This window comes from Pinus tabuliformis, chromosome 5_2 (genome assembly GCF_031772625.1).
Source record: "Pinus tabuliformis cultivar Carrire ecotype Pingquan chromosome 5_2, CPIR1, whole genome shotgun sequence".
Classification (NCBI taxonomy): Eukaryota; Viridiplantae; Streptophyta; class Pinopsida; order Pinales; family Pinaceae; genus Pinus; species Pinus tabuliformis.
In genome coordinates, this window is record NC_142306.1 from 573,579,211 (window position 1) to 573,601,491 (window position 22,281).

The following is a 22,281-nucleotide window of genomic DNA, read 5'->3' on the forward strand; positions in this document are numbered from 1 at the left end:
ACCCCTATTTGTTTATGTAAATCGATTTGATCGATTTCATGTATTTTCTTGGTATCAATTGAAAAGATGGAGGCTTTATAGTCTTTAGCACTCCTGGGAGCTAGCACTAGAGGTTCCATGAAGGCCATCTGGAATTGTCCCTTTTCTAAATCAAATGCAGAAAGTAGTCTGTGTTGAGCCTTAATTGTCTGTTTCCAAAATTCAGAGTAGGTGGAGGCCTTCAAAGCTTCATTCTTTAATTTTATTTCTTTATATCTCGAAAAGATACTCTGTTGAGTAGAAACCTGTGAACTGGATGATACTGGAGATTGGATTGTTGCTTCTACAGTAGGTGATTGTACTATTTCTTCTACTTGAGTAGAAGGAATGATAGGAGTCCCTGATAAAATCATTGTGGCTAGTTGCTCTGTGTCTCCTTCATCTACAGTTTCATATTGAATGGTGATCACTTGAGGATTGGCTTCCAAGTATTATTATGGTCCTTGGTCTTTTTCCTTTTGAAAACAAGAAATTGTGCAGCTTCAGAGTTAGTTGGGGACATATCTTCTCTATCCCTTTTGAATATCTTTTCTTTAGAAATAGGTGTCTGCATGGATGATTGGCTGACCAGTTGTTCTTCAGCTTCCTGTAAAGTACCTTCTGTCCATTCTTCCTAATTGGCATATTGTTCAATCTCAGGCCTTGATGTGTGTGCATAGGGAGTACTTTTATGTTCCAATCTAAGCTTGGAAATGATGCCCTGAGGATCATAAGACCAAGAAAAACTGAGTTTGAACTTCATTTGACTCAAGATTGCTTCTATTTCCTTTGCTGCAGCTCTGGTGTTGATGATGAAGGGCCCTATGTGAGTTTTCAGCTTGAATTGTGCTTTCTTCTTATAAGAGACAAAATGCACTTCATCCATATTTAACATTTGCCTAGAGTATTCCAATGCAAAGATCCTAATAGGTACAAAAACTGACAACTTGTAAGGAGGCAATTTTGATCCATAAACTCTAATCTCAGTGTAGTTCTGGTATAAATACCAGTCTCCAACTTTGGCTTTCTTTGTTAAGTGTAAAAATTTCTTTATCTCTGGAGAGATTCTTGGGATTACATCATTGCTTAGCAAACATAGTGAGGTATATAGAAATTTATCAACATAATCAGTGTAAGAGTACTCCTCTGAGTTATTTCTAACCAGAGAAGTCCAGTGAATGACTAACCAGGGGTTACCTTCGCTATTTGTCTTCTGTAAAGGGAATTTAAATTTGTCTGACTGGTAAAATAGCATAAGGTAAACTAGGACTGACTGATACTTAAAGACACCTTCTGATTTAAAATTGACAAACTGGTCATGGATTGAATTGGCCAAAAATTGACTGTAATTGAAAAGGAGGGAGAGTTGCTTGCCAACTGCAAAAGTAGATAGAAATCCTAACTGTTAAATTTGGACAACTAGGTCCAAACTCCATGTTCTGATGCTCAGATTAAGAGGCTAATATTTTTGTTGGATTCCTCTTACTGAGAGGTGTAAAATCCATATAAAAATAGTCTTAATCCGATGAGCAGAACTTATATTGTGAATTTATTATTCTTAATAAATTATATGTGCAAGGTCAGCCAGTTTTGTAATGTAGGCTCACATGCCCAACAGATGTGTCACACACCCTCATTGATGGATATATATACAGGAAAAGTTGGAGAGAATTTCAAGACAACTCAACTCACATCTTCCTCTCTCATCTTAGAGAGTACACTACCTGGAGGACGAATTTCAACCACACGTGAGAAGGACGAAGAGGACAGACCGTACGGATTTTCTGCTGCTAGGGTTTCTGCTGCTAGGGTTTCGCAGAAAGTTTGACCAGCGTTGACTTTGGTCAACGCTTGGTCCAATCAAGCTGAAAATTGGTGGAAAGTTCGATTTTTGAAGGCCGTACTATCTGGCACAAAAATCGAGGTCAAAGGGTTGACCGTTTTGCTGCTGCGTTGACTTTTAGCTTGCTGCCCCTGCGTTGACTTTTCAGGACAGCGTTGACTTTTGTAGAATTGACTTGGGTTGACTCATCTACTAGTTGGAGGGATCTTGTGACACATCTGGGCTGGCTGACCAAAGGAGACTTTGCTGGTTGAAGCATCCTGTTGACCGCCGAAACGAACACACACATTTTTCTTGTTTCTGATTTGTCTTCTGTAAGATCTGCTTATATGTTCTATCTGCATTTTGCTTAACTACTTGTATGATTGCTGTGAGGAAAGTGAAATTGCTCTTAGCATAGAACATCTACAAAACTTAACATGGTATCGGAGCTGAGGTGAAGACAAACTCTATCTATAGCAATCATCATCGATGTCAATGGATGCCTTTGTGTCGCTGTACATAAAGGATTATATACGCTATCAATGATATACACGTTGTAACGGAAAGATATACAACGCAGTACTGTAGAGGATATGTTTAGGCAGTAAAGGAAGCCGCAGTCATAAGGACATGAGGCTGCAGTCATGAAGAGTCAAGTCGTAGTGATGGAGAGGTATCCGCAGGCTTAAGAGCTCTGGCCAAAGTGCGAAGAGGAGTATTTCTGTGTCTTTTGTTTATGATCTGATTGGCCGAGTAAGGAAGGAGGCTAGCCGAGCTTGTAAAGAGGAGTTCTGGGCATAAAGACAAGGGTTATTCTCTATGCACAGGCCGCTGAGTGATTTTGAGTTTTACAATGGGACAAAAGTCTGTTTTGAGAGGGCCGAGAGGCCCAACAAGGAGCAGGAAGAAGGCCGCAGTACCCTTGACCATCAACGCAGTAATTAAAGAAGTTTGAAGGCTGTATAGTAGGGCTGTCGTAGCAGCCACAGAAAGCCCTAACCAGGGCCGAAATTTCAGGGTCTGTGCATTGGTCGAAATGTATTTGTGGACAGAAATATGACGTCTATCACAGGTATGTGCTTGTCTTTTATAATGATGAATTTGCCAGATATTATGGTCCAGATTAGACAGTTTGCAATTCTGGTATAATGGGCTGTAAGTAGCTCCAAGTATAGTCCCTTGAGAGGGACAACAAGGGCTGTTACAAGGCAGATGCTTTGGAGTCTTAAAAATGGATATATGGAAGAGCTTAAGGGTGGTCAAGTGGGCTTATTATCAGACCCCATCTTCTGTAGTGAAACATGACAATATGACATAGTTTTCTGACAGTGATCTTCTGCACTTATTGTAGTGTCACTTACTCTCATGACAGTTATGCCTAGCAGTGATATTTCAATTTTCACAAGTCCTCCATCTACAAAGATGTACTCTATGTACCCAAATTGAAGAAGAACCTTGTGTCTGTATCTGCCATGGAAGACAAAGGATTCAATGTAACTTTCTCTGATGGAAAGGTACTCATGTGGAAGAAGAGCTTCAAGGAAGCTATCTCAATTGGTTTTAGAGTTGGTACACTCTACCAGGTTGGAGGGAGTCCGTTGGGAGCTATGACTTGTGATACTATCCGTCAAACCGAACTATGGCACCGAAGATTTGGACACCCTCATTACAAGGCTCTTCCCGAAGCAAGGAAGGTGGTGACAGGGATGCCTGATTTTGGAAATAATCATGAAGGTGTATGTAAGGGCTGTGCTGAAGGAAAACATTCAAGGGGACCTTTCCCCTCAAGTGTCACAAAGACATCTGAGATATTGCAACTGATCCATTCTGATCTTTCCGGTATGTTGCCTGTAACATCCCTAGGGGGATGTTCTTACTATATGACATTTACTGATGACTTCTCTCGCAAAACCTGGATATACTTCTTGAAGAAGAAGGATGAGGCTTTCATGTGGTTCCGTACCTTTAAAGCCTTGGTGGAAAATATGACCGGAAAGAAGATCAAGATTTTGAGGACTGACAATGGCACTGAATATGAGTCAAATGAGTTCAAAGACTTTTGCAGAGAAGCTGGCATTAAGAGGGAGACTACCACTGCATATACTCCTGAGCAGAATGGTGTTGCTGAACGCAAGAATAGGACTATTGTGGAAGCTGCCCGTGCCATGCTATGTGACCAGGGTCTTCCAAAGTTTCTGTGGGGAGAAGCTGCAAATACTGCTGTGTACATTCAAAACTGATGCCCTCATTCCGCTTTGGACTCCAAAACTCCCGAAGAGGTTTTCTCTGGTAAGAAACCTGATGTCTCACATTTTAGAATTTTTGGATGTCCTGTCTATTTTCATGTGCCGAAAGAAAAGGGAAGTAAGCTGGATGCTACTGGAAAGAAAGGAATGTTTGTGGGCTACAGTGAGACTTCTAAGGCATATAGAGTCTATGTACCTGGTCAAAGGGAAGTAGAGATAAGCCATGATGTCACTTTTTGACGAAGATGCTTCCCTGAAGAAAGTAGTAGATCTTCCTAGATCTGAAGAAAATCATGAAGAAAGACCTGGAAATCTGGAAGAACCCCAGGATGAGACTATGCCTGATGTTGAAGGGCCAATGGACCCTATTGATCCTTCCCCTTCTCTAGGAAAGAGGCCATCATGGCTCAGGGACACCCTCGAAGATGCTAAGGGTCATGCTGCCCCAAGGGGGACATTCCGAGAAAGCAAGAAGCCGTGTAGATACCAAGGGTATCTAGCTGCCATGAGTTCTATTATACAATCTGAACCTGGATCTTTTGAGGAAGCCATCAAGCATCAAGTCTGGAAGGATGCTATTCATGAAGAATATGAGGCTATTATGAAGAATGATGTCTGGGATGTGGTCCCGAGACCAAAGGACAAATCTGTTGTCACCTCTAAATGGCTCTACAAGATTAAACATGGACCTGATGGGAGTGTTGAAAAGTTTAAGGCAAGATTTGTTGCCCGTGGCTTCTCTCAAAAGGAAGGAATTGACTATGACGATATATTTGCACCTGTGGCACGATATACCACCATCCGATCCATCATAGCCCTTGCTGCTACGCAAGGATGGAGTCTTCATCAGATGGATGTCAAGACCGCTTTTCTGCATGATGCAATAAAGGAAGAGGTGTATGTAGAACAACCTCTGGGATTTGAAGTTCAAGATCGAGACACTTATGTCTGCAGGTTGAAGAAAGCCCTCTATGGGTTAAAGCAAGCACCCAGAGCTTGGTATGAGAGGATGGATAGTTACTTGATGAAGCTGGGCTTCACTCGAAGCAATGCTGATCCAAACCTTTACTTTAAGGTTGTGGAAGGAAAGCCTCTCATTCTAGTGCTGTATGTGGACGACCTCTTCCTGACAGGTGATGACCCTCTCATTCATCAATGTAAGAGGGAGCTTGCTGCTGAGTTCGAGATGAAAGACCTAGGACTAATGCACTATTTCCTAGGCCTGGAGGTCTGGCAGAGACCTGGAGAGATTTTCCTTTCTCAAGGAAAATATATTGTGAAGCTTCTGGAAAGATTTGGGATGGTGGACTGTAAGTCCGTGTCGACACCAATGGAACTCAACTTTAAGAAGTTGAGTGGCAGCGCTGCAGGGCCTATCTTGGCCAATCCTACTGAGTATCGTCAACTCATAGGAGCTTTGATGTTCTTAGTGAACACCCGTCCGGACATATGTTTTGCAGTGAATACTTTGAGTCAACAGATGGTTGAGCCTCATCATTTTCACTGGGTTGGTGCCAAGAATCTTTTGAGATATCTTCGGGGCACGATAAACCATGGGCTGAGATACACTGCCGGGAGTGTGATACTCCGGGGATATACTGATGTCGATTGGGCTGGCAGTGTGGTGGATCGTAAGAGCACATCTGGATGCTGTTTCAATCTTGGTTCTGCTTCGATCTCATGGATGAGCAGGAAGCAGAAGTCGGTGGCTTTGAGCACCGCGGAGGCCGAATACATTGCTGCTAGTATGGCCTGTTGTGAAGCAGTTTGGTTGAGGAAGCTCTTTAGTGAGCTGTTCCAACATGTGCTAGATACCACTGTAATACTCTGTGATAATCAAAGTGGGATTCGTATGACTGAGAATCCTGTGTTCCACGACCGATCCAAGCATATTGATATCAGGTACCACTTTATCCGGGATATGGTACAGCGAGGCGCCGTAAGGCTCGATCATATAGGAACTGATGAGCAGGTCGCGGATATTCTCACTAAGCCCCTGGGGAAGGTCAAGTTCCTAACCTTCCGTGAGAGTCTTGGTGTCGTGGAAAGACCCTATGATGTGGGTCCTGTTGGACGATGAGCTCTGGGAGCTCTGGGGGGCTTTGGGGATAGCTTCTCGGAGCTATAAGCACTCATAATGCTTTTGCCCCACCCTTGTGATTATTGAGCTGGTTCGCCACTCATTTATCTGTGCCCCGTATGCATCCTACCCATTGAGTTCAAGGCTCATGGGAAGTACCTCTCATTTGGCCAATGAGGTGTGGAAAAGCTAGAGACTATTAGCAAAGACTGATGGACGCATCAGAGATTGCCGTACTCTCTATCTAGGATGGCATGGTCCAACCACTTGATCTGGGATCAAGATTTGTGAGGTCTGGGACCTCTGGACTGACTATGTCAGTCGGGGAATGATGTCTTTGTGACTAACCCACTTCTGTTCTGAAATAAAGAAGCCAGCAAAGCAAGTTTCGGCGGGATGACTCACGATGTTGATTGCACTAATAAATGGAGTTCTCCCTAGTTGAGAGGGAGTGTTAAATTTGGACAACTAGGTCCAAACTCCATGTTCTGATGCTCAGATTAAGAGGCTAATATTTTTGTTGGATTCCTCTTACTGAGAGGTGTAAAATCCATATAAAAATAGTCTCAATCCGATGAGCAGAACTTATATTGTGAATTTATTATTCTTAATAAATTATATGTGCAAGGTCAGCCAGTTTTGTAATGTAGGCTCACATGCCCAACAGATGTGTCACACACCCTCATTGATGGATATATATACAGGAAAAGTTGGAGAGAATTTCAAGACAACTCAACTCACATCTTCCTCTCTCATCTTAGAGAGTACGCTACCTGGAGGACAAATTTCAGCCACACGTGGGAAGGACGAAGAGGACAGACCGTACGGATTTTCTGCTGCTAGGGTTTCGCAGAAAGTTTGACCAGCGTTGACTTTGGTCAACGCTTGGTCCAATCAAGCTGAAAATTGGTGGAAAGTTCGATTTTTGAAGGCCGTACTATCTGGCACAAAAATCGAGGTCAAAGGGTTGACCGTTTTGCTGCTGCGTTGACTTTTAGCTTGCTGCCCCTGCGTTGACTTTTCAGGACAGCGTTGATTTTTGTAGAATTGACTTGGGTTGACTCATCTACTAGTTGGAGGGATCTTGTGACACATCTGGGCTGGCTGACCAAAGGAGACTTTGCTGGTTGAAGCATCCTGTTGACCGCCGAAACGAACACACACATTTTTCTTGTTTCTGATTTGTCTTCTGTAAGATCTGCTTATATGTTCTATCTGCATTTTGCTTAACTACTTGGATGATTGCTGTGAGGAAAGTGAAATTGCTCTTAGCATAGAACATCTACAAAACTTAACACTAACACTATCTCATCTACCCATTGATTATTATGGTATCCGAGCAGTTGGGTTACCATACAAAATTACAAATCACCTGCTTTGACATTTCAAGGAAAATTGACGCTGGATATGGTGGACTGGTCCTAGGTAATTCAGCATTTTCAGGAAGAAAATACTCAAAAATCTGGGCTCTTTGAGGGAATGTCAGTTTGTTATATATTTCAATTACAGTATCAGCAGAAAAAAGGATGATGGGAGGCTTGATATTCAATTTGCAAGGCTTTGCAGACACTTTCAAGGGAGATAAGAAAAATGACTTCATTATTCTTAGAAATGACAGCCCTTTCACTCGGCAAGTATCTAAGGTGGCACTAGACATAAAACTCAAGAAAGAAGTGAGTCTGGGGGAAGACAAATTGCGGGAGAAAGGATTCCCAGACACTTAACTCATCACTTTTATCCAGGTACTTTTGTTTTGCCCAATTATGGAGCTCGTAGAGATCAAATTCAGACAAGGTTTCTGCAATTTTGTATAGGGTATCTATTAAGGGAGCCTTGTCAAAGTTTGGCACTAGGGGAATGAGTGGATTTCATTTTGTAGCTTTTCCCTTTCCCTTACGATTTGACATCATGAAAGTACAAGAGGGTATATAGAAAAATAATGTTAGAGAAAAGCCTGACAGAAGAATTCCGAGGAACAGGATTACCCGTAGAAACTGTTGATTGTGCGCAGGAAGATTGTTGTTGAAGGCTGGCAGTTTTTCTTTTCTCCTGCAAGATTAATGGCGAGCAAAAGGAAAAGAATTGTTGTCATCAAAAGATTTTATAACAATTGAATTGGTTTAATAACGGTAGTATTAACGTCTGCAGAGCAGGAGGTTTTATTAGCAAACGCATATATAGGTGCAGGAATTTAATAAGATAACATTCATAAAAGATTTCGCGGCAGATTTTTGAACGTTAACTAGTATGTGACGTGGCAACACAGGTGGAAAAAGAAGAGCGACGAGGGGTAATGGTTGCATGGCGGGGAAGGAGTGGCCAAGGGGAAGACACATAGCGGGAGGCGAGCGGCGGATGGAAGAGTCATTGTCGGGAGAGTGGAGGTGGTATTTCGAGTGCGGTGCCGGCAGTAAGCAGATTTGGGAGGTGACCCCCCAAAATAGCCCAGCGGCTGCCACGTCTTCGTCGGTAGTTTGGGAGAAACTATTTTTCGCTCCCCCCCCCCTTCATGTTAACTGTCGGGAGCGTTGGGGGGAGGGCGAAATGCCTTGTACATCGTAGATCTGGGTGGAGAAAATCAACGCCGTTGGTTTCAGCGCGTTGTTTATTTACAAACGACAAAATATTTTGTTGTATTATAACTTTATCAAATACATATAAAACAATAATTGAGTAAAGCATAATACTAAGGTTTTTAAACCTTAATATAATTTATATTTTTTGGAATTAAAGTGGCATTTCAATTTGCTCACTAACTTTATTTTTCTAGGGATTCATTTCCTTCTGATTTTTTTGTCATTTTTCTCATATTCATTTTTTTATCCCTTTTTATTTTTCATTTTCTTTTTCTTTATATATATTTTTTATTTTTTTATTCTTTCTTTTCTTTTTTGACACGTAAATGTAAAATACAAAACAATGTTACAACACTACTAACATCGGTCCACAAACATCAACAAGATCATGAATCATGGCCTTAGCAACTCCTATGATGGATCGATTATTTCACTCTACAACCCCATTCTATTGTGGGTTGTATGAAGTAGTCAACTCCCTCTTGATTCCTGCCTCCTTGCAGAAACCCTTAAAATCCTTGGAGGTATACTCACCCCCATTGTTCAATCTCAAGACTCTGATCCTCTTCCGTGTCTAGATTTCAGCTAGAGTTTCGAACTCTTGAAACTTACTAAAGACTTCATCCTTGGTCTTTAGGAGGTACATGCTTCTTGAAATTGATGCTACTAACATCGATCCACAAACATCTGAATGGACCATGTTTAGAATGCCCTTAGACCTATGCTCATTAAATGAAAGCGACCTTGGCATGATTGCCAAGCATACACCCTTTGCATACTCCATATTGCTCAATATTTAACTCTAGATGACCTATGACTATCTCCATATAAGCATGTAGGTGCACCATCCTCTTGTACCACATATTGCACAACTTGTCACTATTATAAACAAGGGCTCGAACAGGTTCACCTGGAAACCTGTAAAGATTACCCTCTCAAACCCTTATTATTTGTGATGTATCTGGGCTATATTCCTTCAATCTGATGAGGACGTGTTGGTTCCTGAAATCAACTGAGAATCCTCTTCCCTCCATAACCAAAACTGAAGGCAAGTTCATTCTGAGACCTGGAACAAGCAAGACATCATCAAAATATAAAATAGTTAGCTAACTTGAGCTAGAAGGGAATAATACCAACTCCTAAAAGATGCCTCTCCTTTCTTGTCCTATTTATGCGTTGAGAAAAGAGAACTAATCTCCTCAATCCTAGTTGTCACTGTCTCAATCATGAGATGTATGGCTAAGATTAAGTCCTAATCTAAGTCACTAATGTTCTTGAACTTTAGAACATTTCATTTAGATTCCTATAAATTCTTGACTTCAGAACATTAGACTTTCACCTTTTTTTTTCAAGTGAAATTACATGATGGAATTAAATCCCACATTTTCTTAGTTACTAAAGAAATATCTCGGACCACTTCCTGCACCTTCACACTGAACCTGCACAAAAAATTCCCACACAAGCTACATTTTTCAACAGATGTCAATGTAGTCCACAAGCATTGAAGAATGGGAGAACAACAATGAAGATAGAGTCTGATGAAAGGTGCACAAAACTGAGCAGGGCAGAAACAATGCAAAAGACAAAAGATGAACATATTAAGGTACCAGAACTGAAGCAACAAGAGTAGATGAAAAGATAGACCCAATTGTTAGAACACCTAGAATGTGAAGAGTTAATTAGATAAATAGATAGGATAGAAAGTACAATGGAAGATACACAAAAGAGGAAAAGATAGATGAGGAAGTGTAAGAACAGGCGAGATAGATCTGATATGAGAGAAGGAATTTTCTGTACAATATGAAACATATTAATGAGAATATGTTCCTCCACATTACTAGGTTATCTCGTTTCATGTACATTTTTATGCTCGGCAATTGGTTTTGCAGCAAGCTGTATGAGAAGTTAATTGTAGGTAGCTGTGAAGAGTTGAGGAAACTTGGGACACCATCTTGAGCTGCACAAAAAATTGAGGATCTTAGCAGATGACTGATGACAATACATATGAGAAGGCAAGCTCAACAGGTGAACCCAGTACAAGCACAAAGCAACCATTTGTTGGATCAAGCAAAATATGAAGTCCAAACACTAATAGTGTTTTTATGATATAAGAGTAGCTCAGAAAACATAAGAACACCAATTGAAATCTCTACTGATTTGTTGGGAAACTAATGTTGCTGCAAGTTGAACTGTTTGTGATAGTGTTGTAAATTTCAGAGTGCTTTTATGCAGATAAATACAGGTATGAATTTCTTTGATTGTTACAGGTAATTTAAAGTTGATTACTTTGTAGAGAAGATAATTTGAAGTATGTGAAATGGAAGAAAACCTGGTGATCTGGATTTTGGAAGACAAAACTCCTCGGCTTTTGTACACATGTGATTCCACTGGTTGGCTTTATAAGCCCAGCCAAAGCCTGTCAGTTACCCAAAAAATGATTATTAAGACAAATGTGCAGAGAAAGCTTCTAAGTTCTAACTGCTATTATAAAAACATCAAACTTCATCAATTCACACTAGATAGCCTCCTACAGAAGCATCTGTTTTGCAAAAATATGTCACTCGATAATTCTATATTCCTAACAAATAGAATCTTCTCATTTCATCCAATAGTAATGCAGATGTTCTAAACTACAAACCAATATCTCAAACTAATGCATCAGCATATATATTTTACTGTTCTATTTTTGGGAAAGAATGAATTTCAAATGATGGCATCTAAATCAAACATTAATTAAAGGTTTTTGCCCCTAATTTTTTTGAGTTCTAAGCATATTTTACAGGAGGGTGGATTGGAACATTTCTACACTGTGCAGTTCTGATTGTTATGTTTCATAAAGAAGCTCCAATGAGTTCTTTCTTAAATTTGCAAAAATCTTGAAAACACATCATCTCGACTTTCACTTTCTAAAATCAACTGCTTAGCATTCAATTCCTTCTCTCAATATGTTTCATACATTCCAAGACATTTTTATTATATAAAAGTAATTACACCAACACCTTGCATGGCCATGATTTGCCTTATGTCTGTCAAAATGCACATACTTATTCCTTCTTCAATCTACCTACATATTCATGACACGAAATAGATCTTTTGCCATGCCCAACACTATATTCAATTATAGAATCACTATGCACAGAATCACAAATTATAATGAAGATAGAGAGAATAATGCTCTCTTAGAGGACTAACGCAATATCATGATATACAATATCTAACCAGTATAGTGGAACAGGTTTGTCATTTTCTTGAGGGTAACTTGGTGTTTAACATGGTTTATGGCCAGGCTAGGGTTGTGGTTGGGAAACAATTCCATCACAAGTAATTAATATGAATAGCTTGGATCTCAAATATTATTAATGATTACTCTCCTCTTGCCCGACCTTTTCTTTTATCACTGCAGGCAGTTCTAGGGATGCCAATGTTGAATGTTGTTGTCATTGATGCCAACATCGGTTCTTGAATGCTCTTAATATCTATCTGGTTTGCATCGATTGGAAGCTCCAAAGGACAAGAAGCCCTAGAAGCCCCGCACTTGTTGAGGATTTTGAGGATGCAAATCAATTAATTTTCTTTGGAGACCTTCACCAATTGATGCTCTTCATCATGCTGATTCTAACGATATATGGCACATCTTGTAACTCCTCTCGGTTGAGGAGATATGGCTTCTTAAATGTCAAAACCCTATTGAGTGGTGAAGGAACCCCAAACGGTGCTACAAGCAATTTTTGTTTATCTAAGAAAAATAAATTAAAATTTGCCTATCCTAGTCAAGGTCAAAAGAGAATTTTATTATCAAATATTTTGACTAAAGTCGGCCTTAAAGACCTTGGGGTTTTTGCCTCCAAAGTTGAAACTTAAAATTCAAAATCAATACAACTTTCCCTCCAAGTTGGCTCCAAAATAAACAACATTCGAAATTGATTTTCCCCCTCAGATTCAATTCGACCTGCCCCTCCTAAAGGCACCTCGACCTTTATATATAGAAGACACCTTTGTTCTCGAGTAAAATGATCTTATGTGCTGATCTGATATACCTTTCTGCGAGTTATTTCAGAGATAAATATTCAGCCCTCTGGAGGAAAGATTTATCTTTAGGGTTGGCCAAATTACAGTGGCATTGGCACTTGTTTCTTGCCTTCTGATCAAGATTATTCGCTGGAAGCACAGGAGCTGATCAATTAAAATTCTGTGCCAAATCTTGGTCTGTCTCTGTTATTTTTGAGCAGCCTGTCTCGGCCCTCTCAGAGTATCAATTGGACCTCTTTGCACAAGTTCTGAAGCATGGTGTTTTGACCCTCTCAGGGCACATCTCTGTGGCAGCTTTTTGACACATTCAGCCTTCTCGGAGGAAGATCTGAAACCCACCATTCTGCTGCTGTAATTCGCATCTCAAGAAGAAGTCAACTTGAAGCAGCTTGAAGTAATTTTCGTGGGCTTAATTGTATTGCTCAGATTTGATCTATTATGGACCCCCTGAAGACTGTTTCGGATCTCTGCATTTAAGGTAGAAATGGGTATGATCTAACCAATGTGAAGTATCTTTTTGAGGAGATTTAGCTAAAGACTGTTGGAGATTTTTGACAAGATAAAACCCAGCCATATTTACAGAAATATCCAGCCCTATGCATTGAAAGATCAAGGACTGTATCAGCCTGGATTTGACTAACATAAGGCCCTCCATAAAAAATGTTTTGCAGTATTTTATGAATCTAAATACAGTCATCAAACCCCTGTTGTAATCCGTGACTATTCCAAGACTGGTTCTGAAGCATATTTGAATATCACTAAGCCTGTTTTGAAGTTTATTCTTGTAGCATCACTGGAGCATTCTTGGTTATTTTGCTGGTGCTTTCATTGTTTAAAGGCAAATCTAAAATATAATATCTGAACCAAACAGTTGAGCATTTAAAGACTGGTCTGCAAGTGAATTGGGCTCTTTGGTTCTGTTCAAAAGGCATCTTGGCATCAATTTGTAAATTTCTGTGGACTTCTGTGGTGCTTCTCAAGTTATTTGTAACAGAATTAAGGTATATCAGTTGAGATTTATCCGCATCTTTTGGGCATCTTTAAGGCTGGACCGATATCCATTTTTCGGCTAGATTTGAATGGCCTGTGATTTACGAGAACCACTTCGTTCTGATTGTTATTATCGAGCTGACTGTTTGCAATATTAAGATGTGGCTGTATAAGTCTTGATGTATGTAGCAAAGTTAAGATGCATTTATTGCCATAAGAAGCTATTGACTTCGAGTGAGAATATATCTATATATGCTGCTTCTAAGGTGTGCTAGAATTTCCATGACTGAGTGCCTAGAGATATATTCTGATGATTAGAGATGACAGTGTTCCATTGATGTCAGAGTTGAAAGTCCATTTTTGATAATGTGAAAGATAGTGTGTTGACATGAACACGTATTGAGTCAGAGAAGTGAAGCAGAAAGTGAGGTGCTGCCAGGGTTTGTATGCAGCAGAAAGTATGCCAGATATACTAGGGCTTGAAGCCACTGTGCTGAACCAAGTATTCATGTGACATAATTAATCTAAGGATCAGAGGTAAGTGAACCGAAGATGTAACCTACCAGGATTGACAAATGTTGGAGTATGGCCGATTAGAGATGCATTAGTGTGGCCAGTGAAAGAATGATGCTGAATTGGCAAGCTAGGGTTTGCAGCAGAGAATGTGTTTGTTTGTAGTCCAAGATATGTATTGAGGACAAACTTCCAGATTGTATTGCAGAAAGAAAGTATTAATGGAGTGTTATTGTTGAGTCAGGATTTGGCAGGAATTGTTGAGCAGTATTACTGGCTTGTGTAGGCAGCTGATAAGCACTATGGTTTACAGTGCTATATGTTTGATGACAGGCTGATGTGTTTTGAGCAGAGACATTAGGATGAGTTAAGCAGGGATGCAGAGATTTGTTGAGCAGAGATTTTATGCATAGGCTGATGTATGTAGGCATTGATGAGAGGACAGGGCACTTGGCTAATATCCATGCTAATGACCATTATAGAGATGAGCACTGAAGCTGCTGGGTTTGCTCTTGATATACATACTAAGCAGAAGCAGCAAAGATTGTATTTCAAATTTCAATTCCTTTTGTATTGATATCGAGCATAGGTGGACGTAGTCTGAAAATTGTGAAACATGGTCCATCATGGTGAGCTAAAGGTTGGAGCCTTAAGGGCAAGTGGCAGCTTGTTGAGCAAGGTGGCAAGGTGGTGCAAGGCCAAGCCTAACAACACTTCAGGGCAGCAAGGTGGTGCTAGCGCAGGTTGGACCTTGCACAGGGCATTGGAGCGTCCTTCCAGTCAGAGTTGGTAAACAGGGTGTTGGAGCATCCTTCAAATTTGAGCCTGTAAACGAGAGCGTTGGAGCATCCTTCAAGTTGGAGCTGGTAAATCAGGGTGTTGGAGCATCCTTCAAGTTGGAGGCTGTATATTTGGGGGTTTGGAGCCTCCTTCAGTTGGAGCTAAAAATCTTGAAAGTTGGAACTTCTTAATTGATGTAAATTATTGAAGACAAATATTAAAAAGCATTCGGTGGTTTTTCCCTTGGAAGGGTTTCCACCAAAAAATATCTGGTGTACTAAGTCACCTGACACGGGGACACGAGACACGCAGGACACACAAATTCAAATGTTTGATACGGGGCACGTAGACCCCCTGAAAAAGGACACGTAGGACACATTATATATTTATAATTTCATATTACACAAATTCTCATTCATGATACAAATTCAGACATAGATCTAGATTCTACATTGTAAATTTGTAAGTTGCAACAATATGGCATGCATATTAGTATATTACAAATACAATCGTAACAGATTCATCAATGATCCAATAGGAGAAATATAAGAAACTGCAGTTTTCTCATTAAGCCATCTCTTATGACATACTTTCACAAGGAATATTTACTTTCTTGAGACTGTTGTCTTTCTAAATTTATTTTGCCCTAAACATTTGAAGTTGTTGTTGCAGCCCCACTTCCAACAGAGGGAACACTTGCAGACCCTAATGAAACTGGAACAGGAGGGGCATCACTAATCCAGGTGGCTCCAAACACTGGCAGAACTCCCAAAGGACTCAGAAAGGGTCAAACTTCAAAGTGGTCAGAACGCTCCCAAACCAGCACTAGATCAAAGTGCTCGTCGCCCTGATTTCAACGGTGCGAACGGCACTCAAATCCGAGCACGTATGAGGGAGAAAGAGCCAGTCAAAGCTTTGGTCAAAGTTGTTGTGTGGGCCAGGTTTAAGTGTCCAACAAATTGACCGAATCCTGGACAAGGAATCTGGCTCCCCAAGAGCGGGCGAATTTGTTGGATACTTAATTTGTCTAATATCCCTTATATTAAACAAATTTTAGCAAAAGGACATTATTATGATAAATCAAAAAAAATATTAAAATAGGTGGCGGGCCATGACCCTCGCCCACCCCTGTCGGACCCAAAACCATATCATTAAAAAAAAAACATTTTTTTATTAAAAAGGGCTGACAGGTCATGACCCCCGCCGACCCAACCGCATAACAAAATCATATTAAAAATAAGGTCGACAGCCATGACCCCGTCGAACCCTCCATTACTCAAACCTTTATATATATTCGATGGAGTGTTGGGCGGGCCACCTCCAGTGGACCTGGCCCACACCCACCCCGCTTGACAAATGTTGAACCAAGGGTGGCGGGGCTTGAACCCGCCCGGCCGGTGTGGCCGGCCCACCACCCGAGCACCCTCACACCAAACACTCCGCCTATTTTTAGTACAACAGCACCCATTAATAAAACTCCGCTCACATATCACACAACGGTCATGCCATTTAATACACAACACATTAACTCCACCCCGTTTAATGCAACAAGCCATGTTTAAAATAATAAAGAAGTTACGCCAAAACTAACTACGCGCTGAATTTGGGAGAGGTGGGATTTGATCCCCCAACCTCCCCTTAACAAATTGCCAATTTTGCCAATGCGCCAAACCTGTTTTCTTGTTAAATCCGCCAGCATTACATTAAATAAACCTTCGAATTCATTTTGCGGGGAGAACGGAGGTAGAACGGGGAATGTGAGGCCGAACGGCAAAATGCAAAACGGTGTGGCAGAACCACAAGTGGTGGATTTTTGACAAGCAAAACCATGACACAGTTCCAGGATGCAGAATGATGGCACTTTTTCGAGACAAAATTTTTGCAGAGAATCTTAAAGATTCCATGAGGATGTAAAAATTCATTTTATTAGAAGGTAATCAAGTTTACAATCAATTTTCTCAGATTTTCGCAGGGAATGTTATGGTGAGGTTGGATTCGCCTTTTGAGCAGCAGATTTGCAGATTCCCAGCGGAGGAGAATCTTCAAGCATCTCGAGGGAATCTTCCAGATTCCTTGGACGCTGAAATTCGCCAAAGTCAGAATGCAATGAACTTCATACTCATTCTTCTCAGAATTTCGCAAGGAACATGATGGCGCAGACAGAATTTTGATCTGAGCAACAGATCTTCAAATGCCCCGAAGGAGGGAATCTGAAGAATCGAGGGGAATGTAAAAGATCCCTGTAGCCCCAGATTTTCACTTTTTCAGAATTCAGAAATTTGACAGTCGATTTTACACTATTTGACACCACGAATCTGGTGGTGTAATCAGAGTTTCCATTTGATCATACTATTTTTCGGCCACTTTTCAAAGTGGAGCGCAGGTGTCAGCATTCAATGTGCGAGCGGTCATTTCCATGAGATTCGACGCCACGAGATTGATGGTCCAGCCAAATCCAGCAATTTATCATCCTCTTCTTCAGATAACTCCTTGATGTGAGGTATCTGTAGTGTGATCATGTACTTCTTTGTTTCTTTGCTTGAGATGCATTGTGTTGTATAGATCCCTATTTGATGTTTGATGTGGGATCTTGTTTTGTTCTTGATGTGAGCTGTACTTCTTGTCATGTTGTGATTGAGATCCCTTTGTCGCCATGTTGATGGGATACTCATGTGTCGTCATGTATGTTTGAATTGAGATCCCTTTGATGCCATTTGGTGGGATGCTCATTATTAACATACGTGAAATCATGTCATGTTGATAGGAGTCCTTTTTTGAATGAGAGTTCCTGCAGTGGAACATCTCTTGGAGCCACTCCTGCGTGAGGGCATATTCCTTGTATGATAGAGAAAACACATGCATGTACATCATCACTCTTTCCAGTGCTTAATGCAGCGGCCTACACCATCTTGACTCCGGGGCCCGGAGACGTAGTCCCTCCTAGACGAACTTCGTTATCAATGTCTTCTATTTTATGTTGCTGACTCTTGTCATGTTCCCTCTTCTTTACAGCATGCATATATGTTCCTTTATGCTCTTTTAAATGCAATTCTAACAACATCACGAAAGTAAAATATCTTGGTTAAATCCGGGAGTTGAGTCAACTCGGATCAAGTTTGGTATCAAAGCGGTCTTTGCGTGGATGTGAATTGCGAGCGTGAACAATGGAACGTGCAACGATGGAGGATGACAAAGCGATGTACAAGACCATGCTCAGAATTTCCCAAAAGGTGGAAATAATGTATGAAGCTCTACAAAAAGAGACAGAGGAAAAGCAGTGAGTGCAGCTTCAGTTGCGAGCCACAGAAGAGGCCCTGGAAGAACTGAAGCACAACAACTAGAGTCCTCAAACAGAGAACGTTGAATTGAAGATGCTCCTACAAGAAGAAAAAGAGGAAAAAAAAGTTTGCTACGCCAGCTGCAAGCTAAGGACGAGGCCTTGAAAAAGCTACAGCGTGACCCATGTGAGGTAAAAAGTAATTCTCCGTCTTCATGTATGTTTCCTGATGATGATTTCGCTGTTTTTGAAAATCAAACCACGGGAATTGGCTCCAAACTGTTGAAGAAAATGGGGTGTGAAGGGAAAGGCTTGGGCATTAAAGGCCAAGGCAATGTCAACCCCATCAAAGTAGAGGAATTACCCCGTCAGGCAGGATTTGGGTATGTCGGGACGGAAGTCGGGGAATGCGCCAAGACAACCAGCGAACCACCAACAACAGATGATGAGAAGCCCTCATCAGTTCTTTCCAAATCAATAGTGGAGGTAAAGATGTTGAATACCCTTCAGTTTCATCTTCACATAGTATGATTTATGTTGGAAATGTGGAGATACCAATTACAGGGGCAAACATGAGGCTCCTTACCAAGATGAGGTACAAGAAGGAAGAACTTGGTGTTAATAACCAAGGCATAACTCAACCATTGGAGGTTGTGCAAAGACCTCGATTTGCAGGCTTGGGATACAACGAAGGAGAATGCTCGAAGGTGTCAAATTCTTCCGAGACATCGTTGAAATCGTCGAGGAAAGAGAATGATGGGAACACATCACCATCATCCCATGGCAGTGCCCATTGCAGGGAAAGAGCTGAGGCAAGCTCTCATCGCCATAATGACACTAGAGGCAACAAGGAAAGGTATAACCAGTCTCGATATTCGAATGTTCATTTCAATTATAATCATGTTGTTAATGATGGACATAAATCAAGGCATCGAAAAACATGTACCTTTTGTGGATTACATAACCATACATTTGTTGAGTGCTAGAAAAGAATAGCAGCACACAAAAGGAGGAGGCATGAAAGACCCTCTCAACAGCAGGTAAAGAAACATGTTAAGCAGATCTGGAGGAAGAAGATGTATTGCAGTCATTGCAACAGAGGTGGCCATCAAAGAGCCACTTGTTGGAGGCTCCATCCAGAGCAACGCCTTAAAGACAAAGTGTCGGTGCATGAACCAGATGAAACGGTTGTTCAACCAGCGAATGCGCCACGAGGAAGCGACCCATTCACATTGATAAGTGAGAAATGGTTCTTCTAGGCGTGATAGAATGTCATGGTCTTATTTTTTTTCCAATCATGTGTTGCATTTTAAAATGTAAAAGTGATGATGTGTTTTCCATCACTTGTTAAGCAACAATGATGTCTGGTCTTATTTTGTGTTGCATTTTACACTCTGAAAGTGATGTTGTGTTTCCATCACTTGTCAAAACAAAAATAGTGTTTGGCCTTATTTTTGTAAATCATGTGTTGTAGTGATGATGTGTTTTCCATCACTTGTTGAAGCAACAATGATATGTTGGCCTTGTTTTCGTAGCTAGGGTATTGTTTCCATTTTGATGTAAACTGAACCACCGAGTATGTGTTATAAACTCGTGGAAAGTATGGGATGCTTGGGTCATTAGTGGGTCATGTAAATTCAACGTGTAATTTGCAGAATTGTACTACAGCTTTGCAGAGGTTGCAGGTATCAACTCATCGCTTATGGCTTCAAAGGACAAAGGTGAAGGAGAAGGAAGGGTGACATATCAAATACTTACAAGTGCAGGCAGGGTACAAAGAAGTGGCAGATTATTTTCATGCTTTTGGAGGACCAAAAGCTCCTCAGTGGGGAGGATTGATCTAAGTGGCTCCAGACATAGGCAGAAGTCCCAGAGGACTCAGAAAGGATCACAATTCAAAATGGTCAGAACGCTCCCAAACCAGCACCAGATCGAAGTGCTCATCACCCTGATTCCAACAGTGCGAACGACATTCAAATCCAAGCTTGTATGAGGGAGAAAGAGCCAGTCAAAGTTTTGGTCAAAGTAGCCATGTGGGCCAAGTTTAAGTGTCCTACAAATTGATCGAATCCTGGACAGGGAATCTGGCTCCCCAGGAGCAGGCGAATTTGTTAGATACTTAATTTGTCTAATATCCCTTATATTAGACATAACAAAAGGACATTATTATGAAAAATCAAAAAAATATATTAAAATAGGTGGTGGGCCATGACCCCCGCCACCCCCGTCGGACCCAAAACCATATCATAAAAAAAAAAAAACATTTTTTTATTAAAAAGGGCCGACAGGCCATGACCCTCGTCGGCCCAACCACATAACAAAATCATATTAAAAATAGGGTCGGCGGCCATGACCCTGCCGAACCCTCCCATTACCCAAACCTTTATATATATTCAATGGAGTGTTGGGCGAGCCACCTCCAGTGGACCCGGCCCACACCCACCCTGCTTGACAAATGTCGAACCGAGGGTGACGAGGCTTGAACCCGCCCGGCTGGTGTGGCCGGCCCGCCTCCCGGGCACCCTCACACCAAACACTCCGCCCATTTTTAGTACAACAGCACCCATTAATAAAACTTCGCTCACATATCACACAATGATCATACCATTTAATACACCGCATTAACTCCGCCCCCGTTTAATGCAACAAGCCATGTTTAAAATAATAAAGAAGTTACGCCAAAACTAACCGCGCGCCGAATTTGGGAGAGGCGGGATTTGATCCCCCGACCTCCCCAATTTTGCCAATGCGCCAAACCTATTTTCTTGTTAAATCCGCCAGCATTACATTAAATAAACCTTCGAATTCATTTTGTGGGGAGAACGGAGGTAGAATGGGGAACATGAGGCCGAACGACAGAATGCAGAATGGTGTGGCGAAACCACGAGTGGCGGATTTTTTATAGGTGGAACCATGACACAGTTCTAGGAGGCAGAATGATGGCACGTTTTTTGAGACCGAATTTTTGCAAAGAATCTTCAAGATTCCATGAGGAGATAAAAAAACATTTTATCATAATGTAATCAAGTTTACAGTCAATTTTCTCAGAGTTTCACAGTGAACGCTATGGTGAGGTCGGATTCGCCTTTTGAGCAGCAGATTTGCAGATTCCCAGCGAAGGAGAATCTTCAAGAATCTTGAGGGAATCTTCCAGATTCCTTGGAGGCTAAAATTCGCCAGAGTCAAAATGCAGCCAACTTCATACTCATTCTTCTCAGAATTTCGCAAGGAACCTGATGGCGTAGACAGAATTTTGATCTGAGCAGCAGATCTTCAGATGACCCGGAGGAGGGAATCTTTGAGGAATCTAGGGGGAATCTAAAATATTCTTGTAGCCCTAGATTTTCACTTTGTCAGAATTTAGAAATTTGACAGTCGATTTTACACTATTCGACGCCACGAATCTAATGGTGTAATCAGATTTTCCATTTGATCATACTATTTTTCAGCCACTTTTCAAAGTGGAGTGCAGGTGTTAGCATTCAATGTGCGAGTGGTCATTTCCATGAGATTCGACACCACGAGATTGATGGGGAAGCCAGATCCAACAGTTTATCATCCTCTTCTTCAAATAACTCCTTGATGTAAGGTATATGCAGTGTGATCGTGTACTTCTTTGTCTCTTTGCTTGAGATGCATTGCGTTGTATAGATCCCTGTTTGATGTTTGATGTGGGATCTTGTTTTGTTCTTGATGTGAGATGTACTTATTATCATGTTGTGATTGAGATCCCTTTGTTGCCATGTTGACAGGATACTCATGTGTCGTCATGTACGTTTGAATTGAGATCTCTTTGATGCCATGTTAGTGGGATGCTCATTATTAACATGCGTGAAATTATGTCATGTTGCTAGGAGTCCTTTTTTGAATGAGAGTTCCTGCAGCACAACATCGAGCCACTCCTACATGAGGGCATATTCCTTGTATGATAGGAAAAACACATGCAT

At 41.1% G+C, this 22,281-nt stretch overlaps 1 protein-coding gene across 1 annotated transcript in view; it reads right to left on the reverse strand.

Annotated features, from left to right (window-relative positions):
• Nucleotides 1-22,281, reverse strand: part of LOC149160278 (ABC transporter I family member 10-like) — a 165,946-nt gene that overhangs the window by 121,488 nt on the left and 22,177 nt on the right. The window contains exon 3 of the mRNA XM_089436681.1: nucleotides 11,075-11,161. Coding sequence (XP_089292807.1) covers nucleotides 11,075-11,161 — 87 coding nt within the window. The remainder of the gene's footprint in view (nucleotides 1-11,074; nucleotides 11,162-22,281) is intronic.